Source organism: Rhinoraja longicauda, chromosome 43 (assembly GCF_053455715.1).
Source record: "Rhinoraja longicauda isolate Sanriku21f chromosome 43, sRhiLon1.1, whole genome shotgun sequence".
Taxonomy (NCBI): domain Eukaryota; kingdom Metazoa; phylum Chordata; class Chondrichthyes; order Rajiformes; family Arhynchobatidae; genus Rhinoraja; species Rhinoraja longicauda.
Genome location: NC_135995.1, coordinates 5,191,018 through 5,208,295, shown reverse-complemented (window position 1 = coordinate 5,208,295; position 17,278 = coordinate 5,191,018). Strand labels below are relative to the sequence as shown.

General features: G+C 56.1%; 1 protein-coding gene across 1 annotated transcript in view; it reads right to left on the bottom strand.

Moving 5' to 3' along the window:
• The window catches only part of LOC144612191 (B-cell receptor CD22-like), an 88,076-nt gene that overhangs the window by 25,768 nt on the left and 45,030 nt on the right, over positions 1–17,278 (bottom strand). Inside the window, exons 4-8 of the mRNA XM_078431749.1 lie at positions 15,839–16,108; positions 13,626–13,967; positions 12,575–12,865; positions 9,428–9,706; positions 4,249–4,533 (exon numbers count right to left, since the gene is read on the bottom strand). Of these exons, the coding sequence (XP_078287875.1) occupies positions 4,249–4,533; positions 9,428–9,706; positions 12,575–12,865; positions 13,626–13,967; positions 15,839–16,108 (1,467 nt within the window). The remainder of the gene's footprint in view (positions 1–4,248; positions 4,534–9,427; positions 9,707–12,574; positions 12,866–13,625; positions 13,968–15,838; positions 16,109–17,278) is intronic.

Here is a 17,278-nt window from a genome sequence, read left to right as displayed (position 1 = left end):
TGGGCCTACAGTGTCTGGGTCCACAGTGCCCAGGCCTACAGCGCCTCCCTGGCCCACAGTGTCCGGGCGTACAGTGTCCGGGCCTACAGCGTCAGGGCCAACAGTGTCTGGGTCTACACTGTCCGGGCCGGGAATTGTCCGGGCCGACAGCATCCGGGCCTACAGTGTCTGGGCCTACCCGGCCCTACAGTGTCTGGGCCTACCCGGCCCACAGTGTCTGGGCCTACCCGGCCCACAGTGTCTGGGCCTACAGCGTCCGGGCCAACAGCGTCCAGTCCTATAGCGTCCGGGCCTGCAGCGTCCGGGCCTACAGCGTCTGGGCCTACACTGTCCGGGCCTACAAGGTCCAGGCCTACAGCATCCGGGCCTACAGTGTCCGGGCCTACAGTGTCCGGGCCTACAGTGTCCGGGCCTACAGTGTCCGGGCCGACAGTGTCCGGGCCTACACCGTCTGGGCCTACAGCGTCCGGGCCTACAGCATCTGGGCCCACAGTGTCCGGGCCTACAGTGCCCGGGCCTACATCGTCTGGGCCTACATTGTCCTGGCCGGAACTGTCCGGGCCTACAGCTCCACCGTCTGGGCCTACAGCGTCCGGGCCTAAAGCGTCCGGGCCTATAATCCCGGTCCGGGCTTACACCGTCCGGGCCTATAGCGTCCGGGCCTACAGCGTATGGGCCTACAGTGACCGGGTCCACAGTGTCCAGGCCTACAGCGTCTGGGCCTACAGCGTCCGGGCCTACAGTGTCCGGGCCTACAGCGTCCAGGCCAACAGCGTCCCCTGGGCCCACAGTGTCCGGGCCTACATCGTCTGGGCCTAAACTGTCCGGGCCTACAGCGTCCGGGCCTACAGCGTCTGGGCCTACAGCGTCCAGGCCTACAGCGTCCGGGCCCACAATGTCCGGGTCCACAGTGCCCGCTCCCCCCTCCTCCCACAGTATACGGGCCTACAGTGACCGGGCCTACAGTGACCGGGCCCTACAGCGTCCGGGCCTACACTGTCCAGGCCTACAGCATCTGGGCCTACAGTGTCTGGGTCCACAGTGCCCAGGCCTACAGCGCCTCCCTGGCCCACAGTGTCCGGGCGTACAGTGTCCGGGCCTACAGCGTCAGGGCCAACAGTGTCTGGGTCTACACTGTCCGGGCCGGGAATTGTCCGGGCCGGGAATTGTCCGGGCCGACAGCATCCGGGCCTACAGTGTCTGGGCCTACCCGGCCCACAGTGTCTGGGCCTACCCGGCCCACAGTGTCTGGGCCTACCCGGCCCACAGTGTCTGGGCCTACAGCGTCCGGGCCAACAGCGTCCAGTCCTATAGCGTCCGGGCCTGCAGCGTCCGGGCCTACAGCGTCTGGGCCTACACTGTCCGGGCCCACAAGGTCCAGGCCTACAGCATCCGGGCCTACAGTGTCCGGGCCTACAGTGTCCGGGCCTACAGTGTCCGGGCCTACAGTGTCTGGGCCTACACCGTCCGGGCCTACAGCGTCCGGGCCTACAGCATCCAGGCCTACAGCATCTGGGCCCACAGTGTCCAGGCCTACAGTGCCCGGGCCTACATCGTCTGGGCCTACATTGTCCTGGCCGGAACTGTCCGGGCCTACAGCGCCACCGTCTGGGCCTACAGCGCCACCCGGCCCACAGTGTCCGGGCCTACAGCATCTGGGCCAACAGTGTCCGGGCCTACAGTGTCTCAGCGTACAGCGTCTAGGCCTACACTGTCCAGGCCTACACTGTCCAGGCCTACACTGTCCGGGCCTACAGCATCCAGGCCTTCAGCACCCCCCGGCCCACACTGTCCGGGCCTACAGCGTCCGGGCCTAAAGCGTCCGGGCCTATAATCCCGGTCCGGGCTTACACCGTCCGGGCCTATAGCGTCCGGGCCTATAGCGTCCGGGCCTATAGCGTCCGGGCCTACAGCTTATGGGCCTACAGTGTCTGGGTCCACAGTGTCCAGGCCTACAGCGTCTGGGCCTACAGCGTCCAGGCCTAAAGTGTCCGGGCCTACAGTGTCCGGGCCTACATTGTCCAGGCCTACATTGTCTGGGCCTACACAGACCAGGCGGGAACTGTCCGGGCCTACACGGTCCGTGCCTTCAGCGTCCGGGCCTGCAGCGCCACCCGGCCCACAGTGTCCGGGCCTTCAGCATCCGGGGCTGCAGCGCCACCCAGCCCACAGTGTCCGGGCCTACAGCATCCGGGCCAACAGCATCCAGTCCTACCGCGTCCGGGCCTACACTGTCCGGGCCTACATTGTCGGGCCTACAGCGTCTGGGCCAACAGCGTCCCCTGGGCCCACAGTGTCCGGGCTACAGTGTCCGGGCCTACATTGTCTCAGCCTACACTGTCCGGGCCTACAGCGTCCGGGCCTACAGCGTCTGGGCCTACAGCGTCCGGGCCTACAGCGTCTGGGCCTACAGCGTCCAGGCCCATAATGTCCGCGTCCACAGTGCCTGCTCTGTGGACACTGTGGACCCTCCCACAGTATCCGGGACTACAGTGGCCGGACCTACAGCGTCCGGGCCTACACTGTCCGGGCCTAAAGCGTCCGGGCCTACAGCGTCTGGGCCTACAGTGTCCGGGTCCACAGTGCCCAGGCCTACAGCATCTGGGCCTACAGCGTCCGGTCATCTGGGCCTACAGTGTCTGGGCCTACAGTGTCTGGGCCTACAGTGTCTGGGCCTACAGCGCCACACTGGCCCACAGTGTCCGGGCGTACAGTGTCCGGGCGTACAGCGTCAGGGCCAACAGTGTCTGGGCCTATACTGTCCGGGCCGGAATTGTCCGGACCTACAGCATCCGGGCCTACAGCATCCGGGCCTACAGTGTCCGGGCATACAGCGCCCCCCTGGCCCACAGTGTCTAGACCTACAGTGTCCGGGCCTACAGTGTCCAGGCCTACATCGTCTGGGCCTACACTGTCCGGGTTGGAACTGTCCGGGCCTACAGCGTCCGGGCTGACAGCGCCAACCGGCCCACAGTGTCCGGGCCTACAGCGTCCGGGCTTACACCGTCTGGGACTACACTGTCCAGACCTACAGTGTCTGGGCCTACACGTCCGGGCCTACAGAATCCGGGCTTACACCGTCTGGACCTACAGTGTCCGGGCCTACAGCATCCGGGCCTACAGCGTCCAGGCCTACAGCATCTGTGCCCACAGTGTCCGGGCCTACAGTGCCCGGCCCTACATCATCTGGGCCTACATTGTCCTGGCCGGAACTGTCCGGGCCTACAGCGCCACTGTCTGGGCCTACAGTGCCACCCGGCCCACAGTGTCCGGGCCTACAGCGTCTGGGCCAACAGTGTCCGGGCCAACAGTGTCCGGGCCTATAGCTCCCTCTGGCCCATAGTGTCCGGGCCTACAGTGTCCCGGCGTACAGCTTTAAGGCCTACACTGTCCAGGCCTACACTGTCCGGGCCTACAGCATCCAGGCATTCAGCGCCCCCCGGCCCACACTGTCCGGGCCTACAGCATCCGGGCCTACAGCGTCCGGGCCTAAATCGTCCGGGCCTACAGCGTCCGGGCCTACAATCCCGCTCTGGGCTTACACCGTCCAGGCCTACAGTGTCCAGGCCTACAGCATCTGGGCCTACAGCGTCCGGGCCTACAGTGTCCAGGCCTACAGCGTCCAGGCCTACAGCGTCCGGGCCTACAGCGCCCCCCTGGCCCACAGTGTCCGGGCCTACAGTGTCCGGGCCTACATTGTCTGGGCCTATACAGACCAGGCGGGAACTGTCCGGGCCTACACAGTCCGTGCCTTCAGTGTCTGGGCCTGCAGCGCCACCCGGCCCACAGTGTCCGGGCCAACAGCATCCAGTCCTACAGCGTCCGGGCCTACACCGTCCGGGCCTACACTGTCGGGCCTACAGCATCTGGGCCAACAGCGTCTGGGCCTACAGCGCCCCCTGGGCCCACAGTGCCCGGGCCTACAGTGTCCGGGCCTACAGCGTCTGGGCCTACAGCGTCCGGGCCCACAGTGTCCGGGCCTACATCTTCTGGGCCTACACAGTCCATGCCTACATTGTCCGGGTCTACATCTTCTGGGCCTACACTCCCCGGGCCGGAACTGTACGGGCCTACAGCGTCGGGCCTATATCGCCACCCGGCCCACAGTGTCTGGGCCTACACTGTCCGTAGCGCCCCAGGCCTAATACGGGACAAGGGCGGTCCATACCAATTTAGCCCAAGATACGGGATGTCCCGGCTAATACGGGACGGTTGGCAACTCTGCAAGGGATGATGGGGAATACTCACCCAACACGTTAACAGTGATGGTCTCTGAGCTCACACTGCCAATCTCGTTCTCGGCTGTACAGCGATACAGACCCGCTTGTTCTGGGGTGATTCTGTCAAACACCAGACTCTGGGCCCACCTGTACCCACGGCCGTTGCGGTACCAGGAGTATCCGCTCACGGGAGGATCACTCACACGGCTAGCACACGTCAGGCTCAGCCTGCCATACATGTTCACGTTGTTCACCGCCCCCCCGACCTGCACATCATTGACACGGGACTCAATGTAGACGCCCTGGGGCTTATCTGAAACGACAAGGGCAGCCAGCATTAGACACACACACACAAGCTCCCTCCCTCATCCCTCCCTCCCTCCCTCCCTCACTCCCTCCCTCTCAAATCCCTCCCTCTCTCTCTCCCTCTCTCTCTTTCTCTCTCTCCCTCCCTCCCTCAGTGTGGCTGCTCCCTCCTACCCACCCTGGTTCATTAGGGACAGTCAACACGGTTTAAGGTCAAATTAGTTTAGAGACACAGCGCAGAAACAGGCCCTTCGGCCCACCGAGTCCATGCCGACCAGCGATCCCCGCACACTAACACTATCCCCCACAGACACGCACACACACACACACACACACACACACACACACACACACACACACACACACACACACACACAAACATACACACTGGGGGACAATTTACAGACACCAATTAACCTACAAACCCGCTCGTCTTTGGAAACATAGAAACATAGAAAATAGGTGCAGGTTAATAGGTGCAGGAGGAGGCCATTCGGCCCTTTGAGCCTAGCACCGCCATTCACTGTGATCGCGGCTGACCGTCCACAATCAGTAACCCGTGCCTGCCTTCTCCCCATATCCCTTGATTCCACTAGCCGCTAGAGCTCTATCTAACTCTCTCTTAAATCCATCCAGTGAATCGGCCTCCACTGCCCTCTGTGGCTGAGAATCCCACACATTCACAACTCTCTGGGTGGGAAAGTTTCTTTCTCACCTCAGTTTTAAACGGCCTCCCCTTTATTCTTAGACTGTGTGTGTGTGGCCCCTGGTTCTGGACTCCCCCAACGTTGGAAACATGTTTCCTGCATCTAGCTTGTCCGGTCCTTTTATAATTTTACACGTCTCTCTATAAGATCCCCCTCTCATCCTTCTAAACTCCAATGAATACAAGCCCCAGTCTTTCCAATCTTTCCTCGTACGACAGTCCCGCCATCCCGGGGATTAACCTGGTGAACCTACGCTGCACTGCCTCAATAGCAAGGACGTCCTTCCTCAAATTAGGAGACCAAAACTGCACACAGTACTCCAGGTGCGGTCTCACCAAGGCCCTGTACAACTGCAGAAGGACCTCTTGAGTACTCCTGTACTCAACTCCTCTTGTTATGTTACTCCAGCATCTTGTGCCCATCTTCGGTTTAAACCTGCATTGCCCTGTGACGCTGGTGAGACCTCATTTGGAGCAGTGTGTTCAGTTTTGGTCGTCCTGCTGAAGGAAGGATGTCGTCGAGCTGGAAAGGGCGCGGAGAAGATTCACGAGGATGTTGCCAGGACTCGAGGGGCCTGAGCTACAGGGAGAGGTTGGGGCCAGGCTGGGACTCTATTCCTTGGAGCGCAGGAGGATGAGGGGCGATCTTATAGAGGTGTACAATATCACGAGGGGAATAGATCGGGTAGACGCACAGAGTCTCTTGCCCAGAGTAGGGGAATCGAGGACCAGAGGACATGGGTTGAAGGTGAGAAGGGGGGGGGAGATTTAATGGGAATCTGAGGGGTAACTTTTCCACACAGAGGGTGGTGGGTGTATGGAACGAGCTGCCGGAGGAGGTAGTTGAGGCTGGGACTAGAGGTAAATAGAGAATTAGGGGAGGGCACCAGTAAATAGACAATAGACAATAGATAATAGGTGCAGAAGGAGGCCATTCGGCCCTTCGAGCCAGCACCGCCATTCACTGTGATCATGGCTGATCATTCTCAATCAGTACCCCGTTCCTGCCTTCTCCTCATACCCCCTGACTCCGCTATCCTGTTACTGCTATCCAAATGCTCCGCAATTTCGTCTTTTATAATTGACTCCAGCATCTTCCCCACCACTGATGTTAGTCTATCTGGTCTATAATTTCCCGTTTTCTCTCTCCCTCCTTTCTTAAAAAGTGGGATAACATTAGCTACCCTCCAATCCGCAGGAACTGATCCTGAATCTATAGAACATTGGAAAATGATCACCAATGTGTCCACAATTTCTAGAGCCACCTCCTTAAGTACTCTGGGAATCAGACCATCAGGCCCTGGGGATTTATCAGCCTTCAGTCCCATCAGTCTACCCAACACCATTTCCTGCCTAATGTGGATTTCCTTCAGTTCCTCTGTCACCCTAGGATCTCCGGCCCCTAGAACATCTGGGAGATTGTGTGTATCTTCCTTAGTGAAGACAGATCCAAAGTACCGGTTCAACTCGTCTGCCATTTCTTTGTTCCCCATAATAAATTCCCCTGCTTCTGTCTTCAAGGGACCCACATTTGCCTTGACTATTTTTTTCCTCTTCACGTACCTAAAAAAGCTTTTGCTATCCTCCTTTATATTATTGGCTAGTTTACCCTCGTACCTCATCTTTTCTCCCCGTATTGCCTTCTTAGTCATCTTCTGTTGCTCTTTAAAAGAGTCCCAATCCTCTGTCTTCCCACTCTTCTTTGCTATGTTATACTTCTTCCCTTTTATTTTTATGCTGTCCCTGACTTCCCTTGTCAGCCACGGGTGCCTCTTACTCCCCTTGGAATCTTTCCTCCTCTTTGGGATAAATTGATCCTGCAACCTCTGCATTATTCCCAGGAATACCTGCCATTACTGTTCTACCGTCTTCCCTGCTAGGGCCTCCTTCCAGTCAATTTTGGCCAGCTCCTGCCTCATGCCTCTGTAATCCCCTTTGCTATACTGTAATACTGACACTTCCGATTTTCCCTTCTCCCTCTCGATTTGTAGAGTAAAACTTATCACATTGTGATCACTGCTTCCTAAGGGCTCTTTTACCTCGAGTCCCCTTATCAGATCAGGATCATTACACAACACTAAATCTAGAATTGCCTTCTCCCTGGTAGGCTCCAGTACAAGCTGTTCTAGAATTAGGGGAGGGCATTAGTAAGCAAGCCTTTTTCCGCACTAGTTCTATGTTTAGTTCTTAGATACAGCGCGGAAACAGGCCCTTCGGCCCACCGAGTCCGCGCCGACCAGCGATCCCCGCACACACACACTATCACACACACACACACACACACGCACGCACGCACGCACGCACGCACGCACACACACACACACACACACACGCACACACACACGCGCACACGCGCGCACACACGCGCACACGCGCGCACACACGCGCACACACACGCACACATGCGCACACGCGCACGCGCACACACACACACACACACACACACACACACACACACTAGAGGACAATTTATAATTTTTCACCTAAGCCAATTAACCTACAAACCCTTTTAGTCTTTGGAGTGTGGGAGGAAACCGGAGCGCCCGGAGAAAACCCACGCAGGTCACGGGGAGAGAACGTGCGCACAAACTCCGTACAGACAGCGCCCGCGGTCGGGATGGAACCCGGGTCTCTGGCGCCGTGAGGCAGCAGCTCTACCCGCTGCACCACCGTGACCGCCCTTAATTCGGGTCAATAGACAATAGGTGCAGGAGGAGGCCATTCGGTCCTTCGAGCCTGTACGCACCGCCATTCACCGTGATCATGGCTGATCATTCATAATCAGTACCCCGTTCCTGCCCTCTCCCCATACCCCCTGACTCCGCTATCCTTAAGAGCTCTATCTAGCTCTCTCTTGAATGCATTCAGAGAATTGGCCTCCACTGCCTTCTGAGGCAGAGAATTCCACAGATTTAGAACTCTCTGACTGGAAAAGTTTTTCCTCATCTCCGTTCTAAATGGCCTAACCCTTATTCTTAAACTGTGTGTGGCCCCTGGTTCTTGACTCCCCCAACATTGGGAACATGTTTCCTGCTTCTAGCATGTCCAATCCCTTAATAATCTTATATGTTTCAATAAGTTCCCCTCTCATCCTTCTAAATTCCAGTGTAAACAAGCCCAGTCGCTCCAGTCTTTCAACGTACGACAGTCCCGCCATCCCGGGGATTAACCTGGTGAACCTACACTGCACTCCCTCAATAGCAAGAATGTCCTTCCTCAAATTTGGAGACCAAATTTGCGGTCTCACTAGGGCCCTGTACAACTGCAGAAGGATCTCTTTGCTCCTATACTCAACTCCTCTTGTCATTAAGGCCAACATTCCATTAGCTTTCTTCACTGCCTGCTGTACCTGCATGCTAACGTTAAGTGACTGATGAACAAGGACACTCAGATCTCGTTGTACGTCCACTTTTCCTAACTTGACACCATTCAGATAATACTCTGCCTTCCTATTCTTACTACCAAAGTGGATAACCTCACACTTATCCACATTAAACTGCATCTGCCATGCATCCGCCCACTCACACAACCTGTCCAAGTCACCCTGCAACCTCATAGCATCTTCCTCACAGTTCACACTACCACCCAGCTTTGTATCATCTGCAAATTTGCTAATGTTACTTTTAATCCCTTCATCCAAGTCATTAATATATATTGTAAATAGCTGCGGTCCCAGCACTGAGCCTTGCGGTACCCCACGAGTTACTGCCTGCCATTCTAAAAGGGACCCATTTATCCCCACTCTTTATTTCCTGTCTGCCAACCAATTTTCTATCCATGTCAGTACCCTACCTCCAATACCATGTGCTCTAATCTTGCCCACTAATCTCCTATGTGGGACCTTATCAAAGGCTTTCTGAAAGTCCAGGCACACTGCAGGCAATACTCCAGGTGCGGTCTCACTAGGGCCCTGTACAACTGCAGAAGGACCTCTTTGCTTCTATGCTCAACTCCTCTTGTCTTGAAGGCCAACATGCCATTGGCTTTCTTCACTGCCTGCTGTACCTGCACGCTGACTTTCGGTGACTGGTGAACAAGGACACCCAGATCTCGTTGTACGTCCCCTTTTCCTAACTTGACACCATTCAGATAATAATCTGCCTTCCTGTTCTTGCCACCAAAGTGGACAACCTCACATTTATCCATATGGGGTGGGACTTTATCTCGGGATGACGTGCTCTGCGGGGATACTCACGCTTGCCCCTAAGTGTGAGTTCATCCGATCGGCTGCTTCCCACTGTGTTGGTGGCTTGGCACACGTACTTCCCGAAGTCCGGGTAAGATATGGACGAATATTCCAGGTCGGGACTCGTTCTCTTTTGGATTTCAGTTCCGTTTTTGTACCAGGTGTAGACCTGGACTGGTGGATACGCTTCAACGGAACTGCAGCTGAGACGGACTCTGTCCCCTTCCCTCAACGTGCGGCCTCTCATCCCGTTCACCCACAGCGAGGCGGTGACGTTACGGGGTTGGACTGAGAACACAGAGAGAGAGAGACACGCACACACACACACACACACACACACACACACACACACACACACACACACACACACACACACACACACACAAACACACACACACACAAACAGACACACACACACACAAACACACACACACACACACAAACACACACACACACAAACAGACACACACACAAACACACACACACACAGACACACACACACACACACACACACACACACACAAACACACACACACACAGACACACACGCACACACACAGACACACACGCACACACACGCACACACACAGAAGAATGAATGAATGACCAAAAAAGTTTATTGGTGAGATATCACAACAGCTGGAGTAACTGAGCGGGTCAGGCAGCATCGAAACACAGAAACATAGCCCCTACAGCTCTATCTAACTCTCTCTTAAATCCATCCAGTGAATCGGCCTCCACTGCCCTCTGTGGCAGAGAGTTCCACACATTCACAACTCTCTGGGTGAAAAGGTATCTCCTCAACTCTGTTCTAAACGGCCTCCCCTTTATACTTAGACTGCGTGTGTGGCCCCTGGTTCTAGACTCCCCCGACATTGGGAACATGTTTCCTGCCTCTAGCTTGTCCAATCTCTTAATAATCTTATAAGTTTCTATAAGATCCCCTCTCATCCTTCTAAATTCCAGTGAATACAAGCCCAGTCGCTACCGGTCTTTCAACATACGACAGTCCCGCCATCCCAGGTATTAACGTGGTGAACCTACGCTGCACTGCCTCAATAGCAAGGACGTCCTTCCTCAAATTAGTAGACCAAAACTGCACACAGTACTCCAGGTGTGGTCTCACTAGGGCCCTGTACAACTGCAGAAGGACCTCTTTGCTCCTGTACTCAACTCCCCTTGTTATGAAGGCCAACATTCCATTGGCTTTCTTCACTGCCTGCTGTACCTGCATGCTTCCTTTCAGTGACTGATGCACTAGGACACCCAGATCTCCTGCCCTCACCGGCCAACATGCCCCATCTACACTAGTCCCACCTGCCCACACCGGCCAACATGCCCCATCTACACTAGTCCCACCTGCCCACACCGGCCAACATGCCCCATCTACACTAGTCCCACCTGCCCACACCGGCCAACATGCCCCATCTACACTAGTCCCACCTGCCCACACCGGCCAACATGCCCCATCTACACTAGTCCCACCTGCCCACACCGGCCAACATGCCCCATCTACACTAGTCCCACCTGCCCACACCGGCCAACATGCCCCATCTACACTAGTCCCACCTTGCCCGCACCGGCCAACATGCCCCATCTACACTAGTCCCACCTGCCCACACCAGCCAACCTGCCCCATCTACACTAGTCCCACCTGCCCACACCGGCCAACATGCCCCAGCTACACTAGTCCCACCTGCCCACAACGACCAACATGCCCCAGCTACACTAGTCCCACCTGCCCACACCGGCCAACATGCCCCATCTACACTAGTCCCACCTGCCCACACCGACCAACATGCCCCATCTACACTAGTCCCACCTGCCCACACCAGCCAACCTGCCCCATCTACACTAGTCCCACCTGCCCACACCGGCCCACATGCCCCATCTACACTAGTCCCACCTGCCCACACCGGCCCACATGCCCCATCTACACTAGTCCCACCTGCCCACACCAGCCAACATGCCCCATCTACACTAGTCCCACCTGCCCACACCGGCCAACATGCCCCATCTACACTAGTCCCACCTTGTCCACACCGGCCAACATGCCCCATCTACACTAGTCCCACCTGCCCACACCGGCCAACATGCCCCATCTACACTAGTCCCACCTGCCCACACCGACCAACATGCCCCATCTACACTAGTCCCACCTGCCCACACCGACCAACATGCCCCATCTACACTAGTCCCTCCTGCCCACACCCGCCAACATGCCCCACCTACACTAGTCCCACCTGCCCGCGTTTGGCCCATATCCCTCCAATCCCGTCCTATCCATGTATCTGTCCAACTGTTTCTTAAACGTTGGGATAGTCGCAGCCTCAACTACCTCCTCCGGCAGCTCGTTCCATACACCCACCACCCTCTGTGTGGAAAGGTTGCCCCTCAAATTCCTATTAAATCTTTCCCCCTCTCACCTTGAACCCGTGTCCTCTGGTCCTCGATTCCCCTACTCTGGGCAAGAGACTCTGTGCGTCTACCCGATCTATTCCTCTCGTGATTTTGTACACCTCTATAAGATCGCCCCTCATCCTCCTGCGCTCCAAGGAACAGAGTCCCAGCCAGGCCCCAACCTCTCCCTGGAGCTCAGGCCCCTCGAGTCCTGGCAACATCCTCGTGATATGGGTGTAGGTGCCGGAGAGAGGGGGGAAGGGAGTCACAGAGAAGGGGAGAGGGGAGGAGGGGGGGGGAAGGGAGGGGAAGGGGTTACAGAAACGGGGAGAGGTGGTGTAGGAGAGGGGGGGATTACTGAGACGGGGTGAGGGGAGGAGGGGGGGGAAGGGAGGGGAGGGGGTTACAGAAATGGGGAGAGGTGGTGTAGGAGAGGGGAGGGGATTACAGAGACGGGGTGAGGGGAGGAGAGGTGAGGGGGTTACAGAGATGGGGAAATGGGGTGTAGAGGAGAGGGGAGGAGAGGGGAGCAGAGGGGAGGGGGTTAAGGAGATGGGGATAGGGGGTGTAGGGGCGGGAGGGGAGGGGGTTACAGAGACGGGGAGAGGGGAGGAGAGTGGAGGGGAGAGGGTTACAGAGGCGGGGAGAGGGGGTGTAGGGAGTGGAGGGGAGGGGGTTAGAGGGAGAGGGAGAGGGAGGTGAGAGGCCAGACACATACAGACACATTCAGAAGGGGCTATGTTTTGAGCGACCTACACATGACCTTCAGTGTTCTCGCTGTTCGGACGAATGATGTCCCGTTTCCAAACCTGGCGTCGCACAAAACCTCTCTTGCTTCGTACGTGGGCAAATGTTCCACCGTGCTGGAGTGGACCCAGTGCTGATCCTGGTAAACCACGAGGGTCACGGCAGGGCGGAGGGGAGCGGGGTGCCAGAGGAATTGAGGAGCGTCGTCGAGGCAGTAACTGTGCAGGGAGCAGGTCAAAGACACCGCCTTCCCCACCACGACCCGTCCTGGGTCACCAATCTCCGGCATCTCCGGCTCTCCTGATGGATCGGAATCAGAATCAGAATCGGAAACAGAATCGGAATCGGAATCAGAATCGGAATAGGAATTGGAATCATTATCATAATCATAACCATAATCATAATCATAATCATAATCAACATCGGAATCATAATCAGAATCAGTATCAGAATCGGAATCAGAATCAGAATCAGAATCAGAATTGGAATCATAATTGGAATCGGAATCGGAATCAGAATCAGAATCACAATCAAAATCGTAGTCATCATCATAATCATAATCATAATAATCATACTAATGATCATGATCATGATCATAATCATAATCATAATCATGATCATGATCGGAATCATAATCATAATCATAATTGGAATCAGCATCGGTATCAGTATCATAATCATAATCATAATCATATTCATAATTGGAATCAGAATCAGAATCAGAATCAGTGTCATAATCATAATCGTAATCATAATCATAATCATAATCATAATCATAATCATAATCATAATCATAATCATAATCATAATCATATTCATAATTGGAATCAGAATCAGAATCAGTGTCATAATCATAATCATAATCAGAATCAGAATCATAATCATAATCATAATCATAATCATAATCATAATCATAATCATAATCATAATCATAATCATAATCATAATCATAATCATAATCATAATCATAATCATAATGAATGGCGGTGCTGGCTCGAAGGGCCAAATGGCCTCCTCCTGCACCTATTTTCTGTGTTTCTATGTTTCTGTGTTATCTCACCTGACACCAAGAGATTCAAGCCGATGGGATCGGACCATTTATCAGAGCCTTCAAGGCGGAAAAAGTATTTGCCACTGTCCGCCGATCTTAGGTCCTTGAGCATCAAGGAACAGTTCTGATCCTCCATGCTACCCTCAAAGAGCACACGATGTTTATAATTGTCCCCACTCCCGCCTGAGGTGGTGTACACGCGTGTCCCGCGGAAGTTGTCGTCTTTCAGCCACATCCCGGTCCAGGGACCACGCTTGTCCTGGGGCACACGGAAGCGACACGGGATGGTCACGCAACCTCCGTCACGGGAGCGGACAGAGACCGGGGTCCACACCGCCCAGCCGGCGGCCTCTGGAAGAAACCAGAGACGGCGTGAGAGAAATGCAGACAAAAGCTAGGAGCCACAGGTAGAGTTGCTGCCTCACAGTGCACTAAACAATAGACAACAGACAATAGACAATAGGTGCAGGAGGAGGCCACTCGGCCCTTCGAGTCTGTACGCACCGCCATTCATTGTGATCATGGCTGATCATCCACAATCAGTAACCCGTGCCTGCCTTCTCCCCATATCCCTTCATTCCGCTAGTCCCTAGAGCTCTATCTAACTCTCTCTTAAATCTATCCAGTGAATCGGTCTCCACTGCCCTCTGTGGCAGAGAATCCCACACATTCACAACTCTCTGGGTGGAAAAGATTTACCTCATCTCCGTTCTAAATGGCCGACGCCTTATTCTTAAACTGTGTGTGGCCCCTGGTTCTGGACTCCCCCAAAATCGAGAACATGGTTCCAGCCTCTAACGTGTCCAACCCCTTAATAATCTTATATGTTTCAATAGGATCCCCTCTCATCCTTCTAAATTCCAGTGTATACAAGCCTAGTCGCTCCAGTCTTTCAACGTACGACAGTCCCGCCTTTCCGGGGATTAACCTGGTGAACCTACGCTGCACGCCCTCAATAGCAAGGACGTCCTTCCTCAAATTTGGAGACCAGAACTGCACACAGTACTCCAGGTGCGGTCTCGCTCGGGCCCTGACCCACTGCAGAAGGACCTCTTTGCTCCTGTACTCAACTCCTCTCGTTATGAAGGCCAACATGTCATTAGCTTTCTTCACTGCCTGCTGTACCTGCACGCTTACTTTCAGAGACTGATGAACAAGGACACCCAGATCTCTTTGTACTTCCCCTTTTCCTAACTTGACACCATTCAGATAATAATCTGCCTTCCTGTTCTCGCCACCAAAGTGGACAACCTCACACTTATCCACATTAAACTGCCTGTGCCATGCACCTGCTGGTCAGCGCGGACTCGGTGGGCCGAAGGGCCTGTTTCTGCGCTGTATCTCAAAACTAAACACAGAACTAGTGTGTGAACGGGCGATCGCTGGTCGGCACGGACTCGGTGGGCCGAAGGGGACTGCTCCCAACATTTAAGAAACAGTTGGACAGGTACATGGATACAAACAGGTTTGGAGGGAATATGAGCCAAACGTGGGCAGGTAGCTGGGACATGTTGGCCGGTGTGGGCAAGTTGGGCCAAAGGTCCTATTTCCACCCGGTATCACTCGATGACTCTATCTCGAAACTAAGGAAGGACATTCTTGCTATTGAGGCAGTGCAGCGTAGGTTCACCAGGTTAATCCACGGGATGGCGGGACTGTCGTACGTTGAAAGACTGGAGCGACTGGGCTTGTATACACTGGAATTTAGAAGGATGAGAGGGGATCTTATTGAAACATATAAGATTATTAAGGGATTGGACACGCTAGAGGCAGGAAACATGTTCCCGATGTTGGGGGAGTCCAGAACCAGGGGCCACACACAGATTAAGAATAAGGGGTCGGCCATTTAGAAGAGAGATGAGGAATAACCTTTTCACCCAGAGAGTTGTGAATCTGTGGAATTCTCTGCCTCAGAAGGCAGTGGAGGCCAATTCTCTGAATGCTTTCAAGAGAGAGTTAGATAGAGCTCTTAAGGATAGCGGAGTCAGGGGGTATGGGAAGAGGGCAGGAACGGGGTACTGATTGTGGACGATCAGCCATGATCTCAGTGAATGGCGGTGCGTACAGTCTCGAAGGGCCAAATGGCCTCCTCCTGCACCTATTGTCTATTGTCTAAACACAGAACTAGTGTGTGAACGGGCGATCGATCGCTGGTCGGCACGGACTCGGTGGGCCGAAGGGCCTGTTTCCGCGATGTATCTCTGAACTAAACTGCTACAAACCGTAAACTGGCAGCTTGGTTTTCTCGGAGTCCGTTGGTCCGACTGAATTGACTGCTTGGCACCAGTAGTCTGTGTCTTTCACTGGATTGGCGAGGCTGTATGTTGGCGTCGGTGTTTCAGCCATCCGCGATGATCTGGACAAAGCCTTGTACCACCTGTAACTGGTGACTGGTGGATAACTCGACCCCACTGCACATCTGAGTGAGACAGGCATCCATCGACGGGTTGGCATGCTGGAAGAGAGGGTCAGGAGAACAGACTTGGGGGCATCTGTGGAAACAAAAGGCATTTAAACCCTCATGAGCAGAGGAACACATTGTGATGCTCCCCCCTCACCGCCACTCCCTCCTCCCTCCCTCCCTCCCTCCCTCCCTCCCTCCCTCCCTCCCTCCCTCCCTCCCTCCCTCCCTCCCTCCCTCCCTCCCTCCCTCCCCCCTCCTCACCGCCACTCCCTCCCTCCCTCCCTCCCTCCCCCCTCCTCACCGCCACTCCCTCCCTCCCTCCCTCCCTCCCTCCCTCCCTCCCTCCCTCCCTCCCTCCCTCCCTCCCTCCCTCCCTCCCTCCCTCCCTCCCTCCCTCCCTCCCTCCCTCCCTCCCTCCCTCCCTCCCTCCCTCCCTCCCTCCCCCCCCTCACCGCCCCTCCCTCCCTCCCTCCCTCCCTCCCTCCCTCCCTCCCTCCTCACCGCCCCTCCCTCCCTCCATCCCTCCCTCCCTCCCTCCCCTCCCTCCCTCCCCTCTCTCCCTCCCTCCCTCCCTCCCTCCCCCCTCCCAGCCCCTCCCTCCCCTCCCTCCCTCCCTCCCCTCCCTCCCCCCTCCCTCCCTCCCTCCCTCCCACCCCTCCCTCCCTCCCCTCTCTCCCTCCCTCCCTCCCTCCCTCCCTCCCTCCCTCCCTCCCCCCTCCCAGCCCCTCCCTCCCCCCCCTCCCTCCATCCCTCCCTCCCTCCCTCCCTCCCTCCCTCCCTCCCTCCCTCCCTCCCTCCCTCCTCACCGCCCCTCCCTCCCTCCCTTCCTCCCTCCCTCCCTCCTCCCTCCCTCCTCCCTCCCTCCCTCCCTCCCTCCCTCCCTCCCTCCCTCCCTCCCTCCCTCCCTCCCTCCCTCCCTCCCTCCTCCCTCCCTCCCTCCCTCCCTCCCTCCATCCCTTCCTCCCTCCCCTTTCCTCCCTACCTCCCTCCCTCTCTCCCTCCCTCCCACCCTCCTTCCCTCCCCTCCCCCTCCCCCTCCCTTCCACACTCCCTCCCTCCCTCCCTCCCTCCCTCCTCACCGCCCCTCCCTCCCTCCCTCCCTCCCTCCCTCCCTCCCTCCCTCCCTCCCTCCCTCCCTCCCTCCCTCCCTCCCTTCCTCCCTCCCACACTCCCTCCCTCCCTCCCTCCCTCCCACCCTCCTTCCCTCCCTCCCCCTCCCCCTCCCTCCCACACTCCCTCCCTCCCTCCCTCCCTCCCT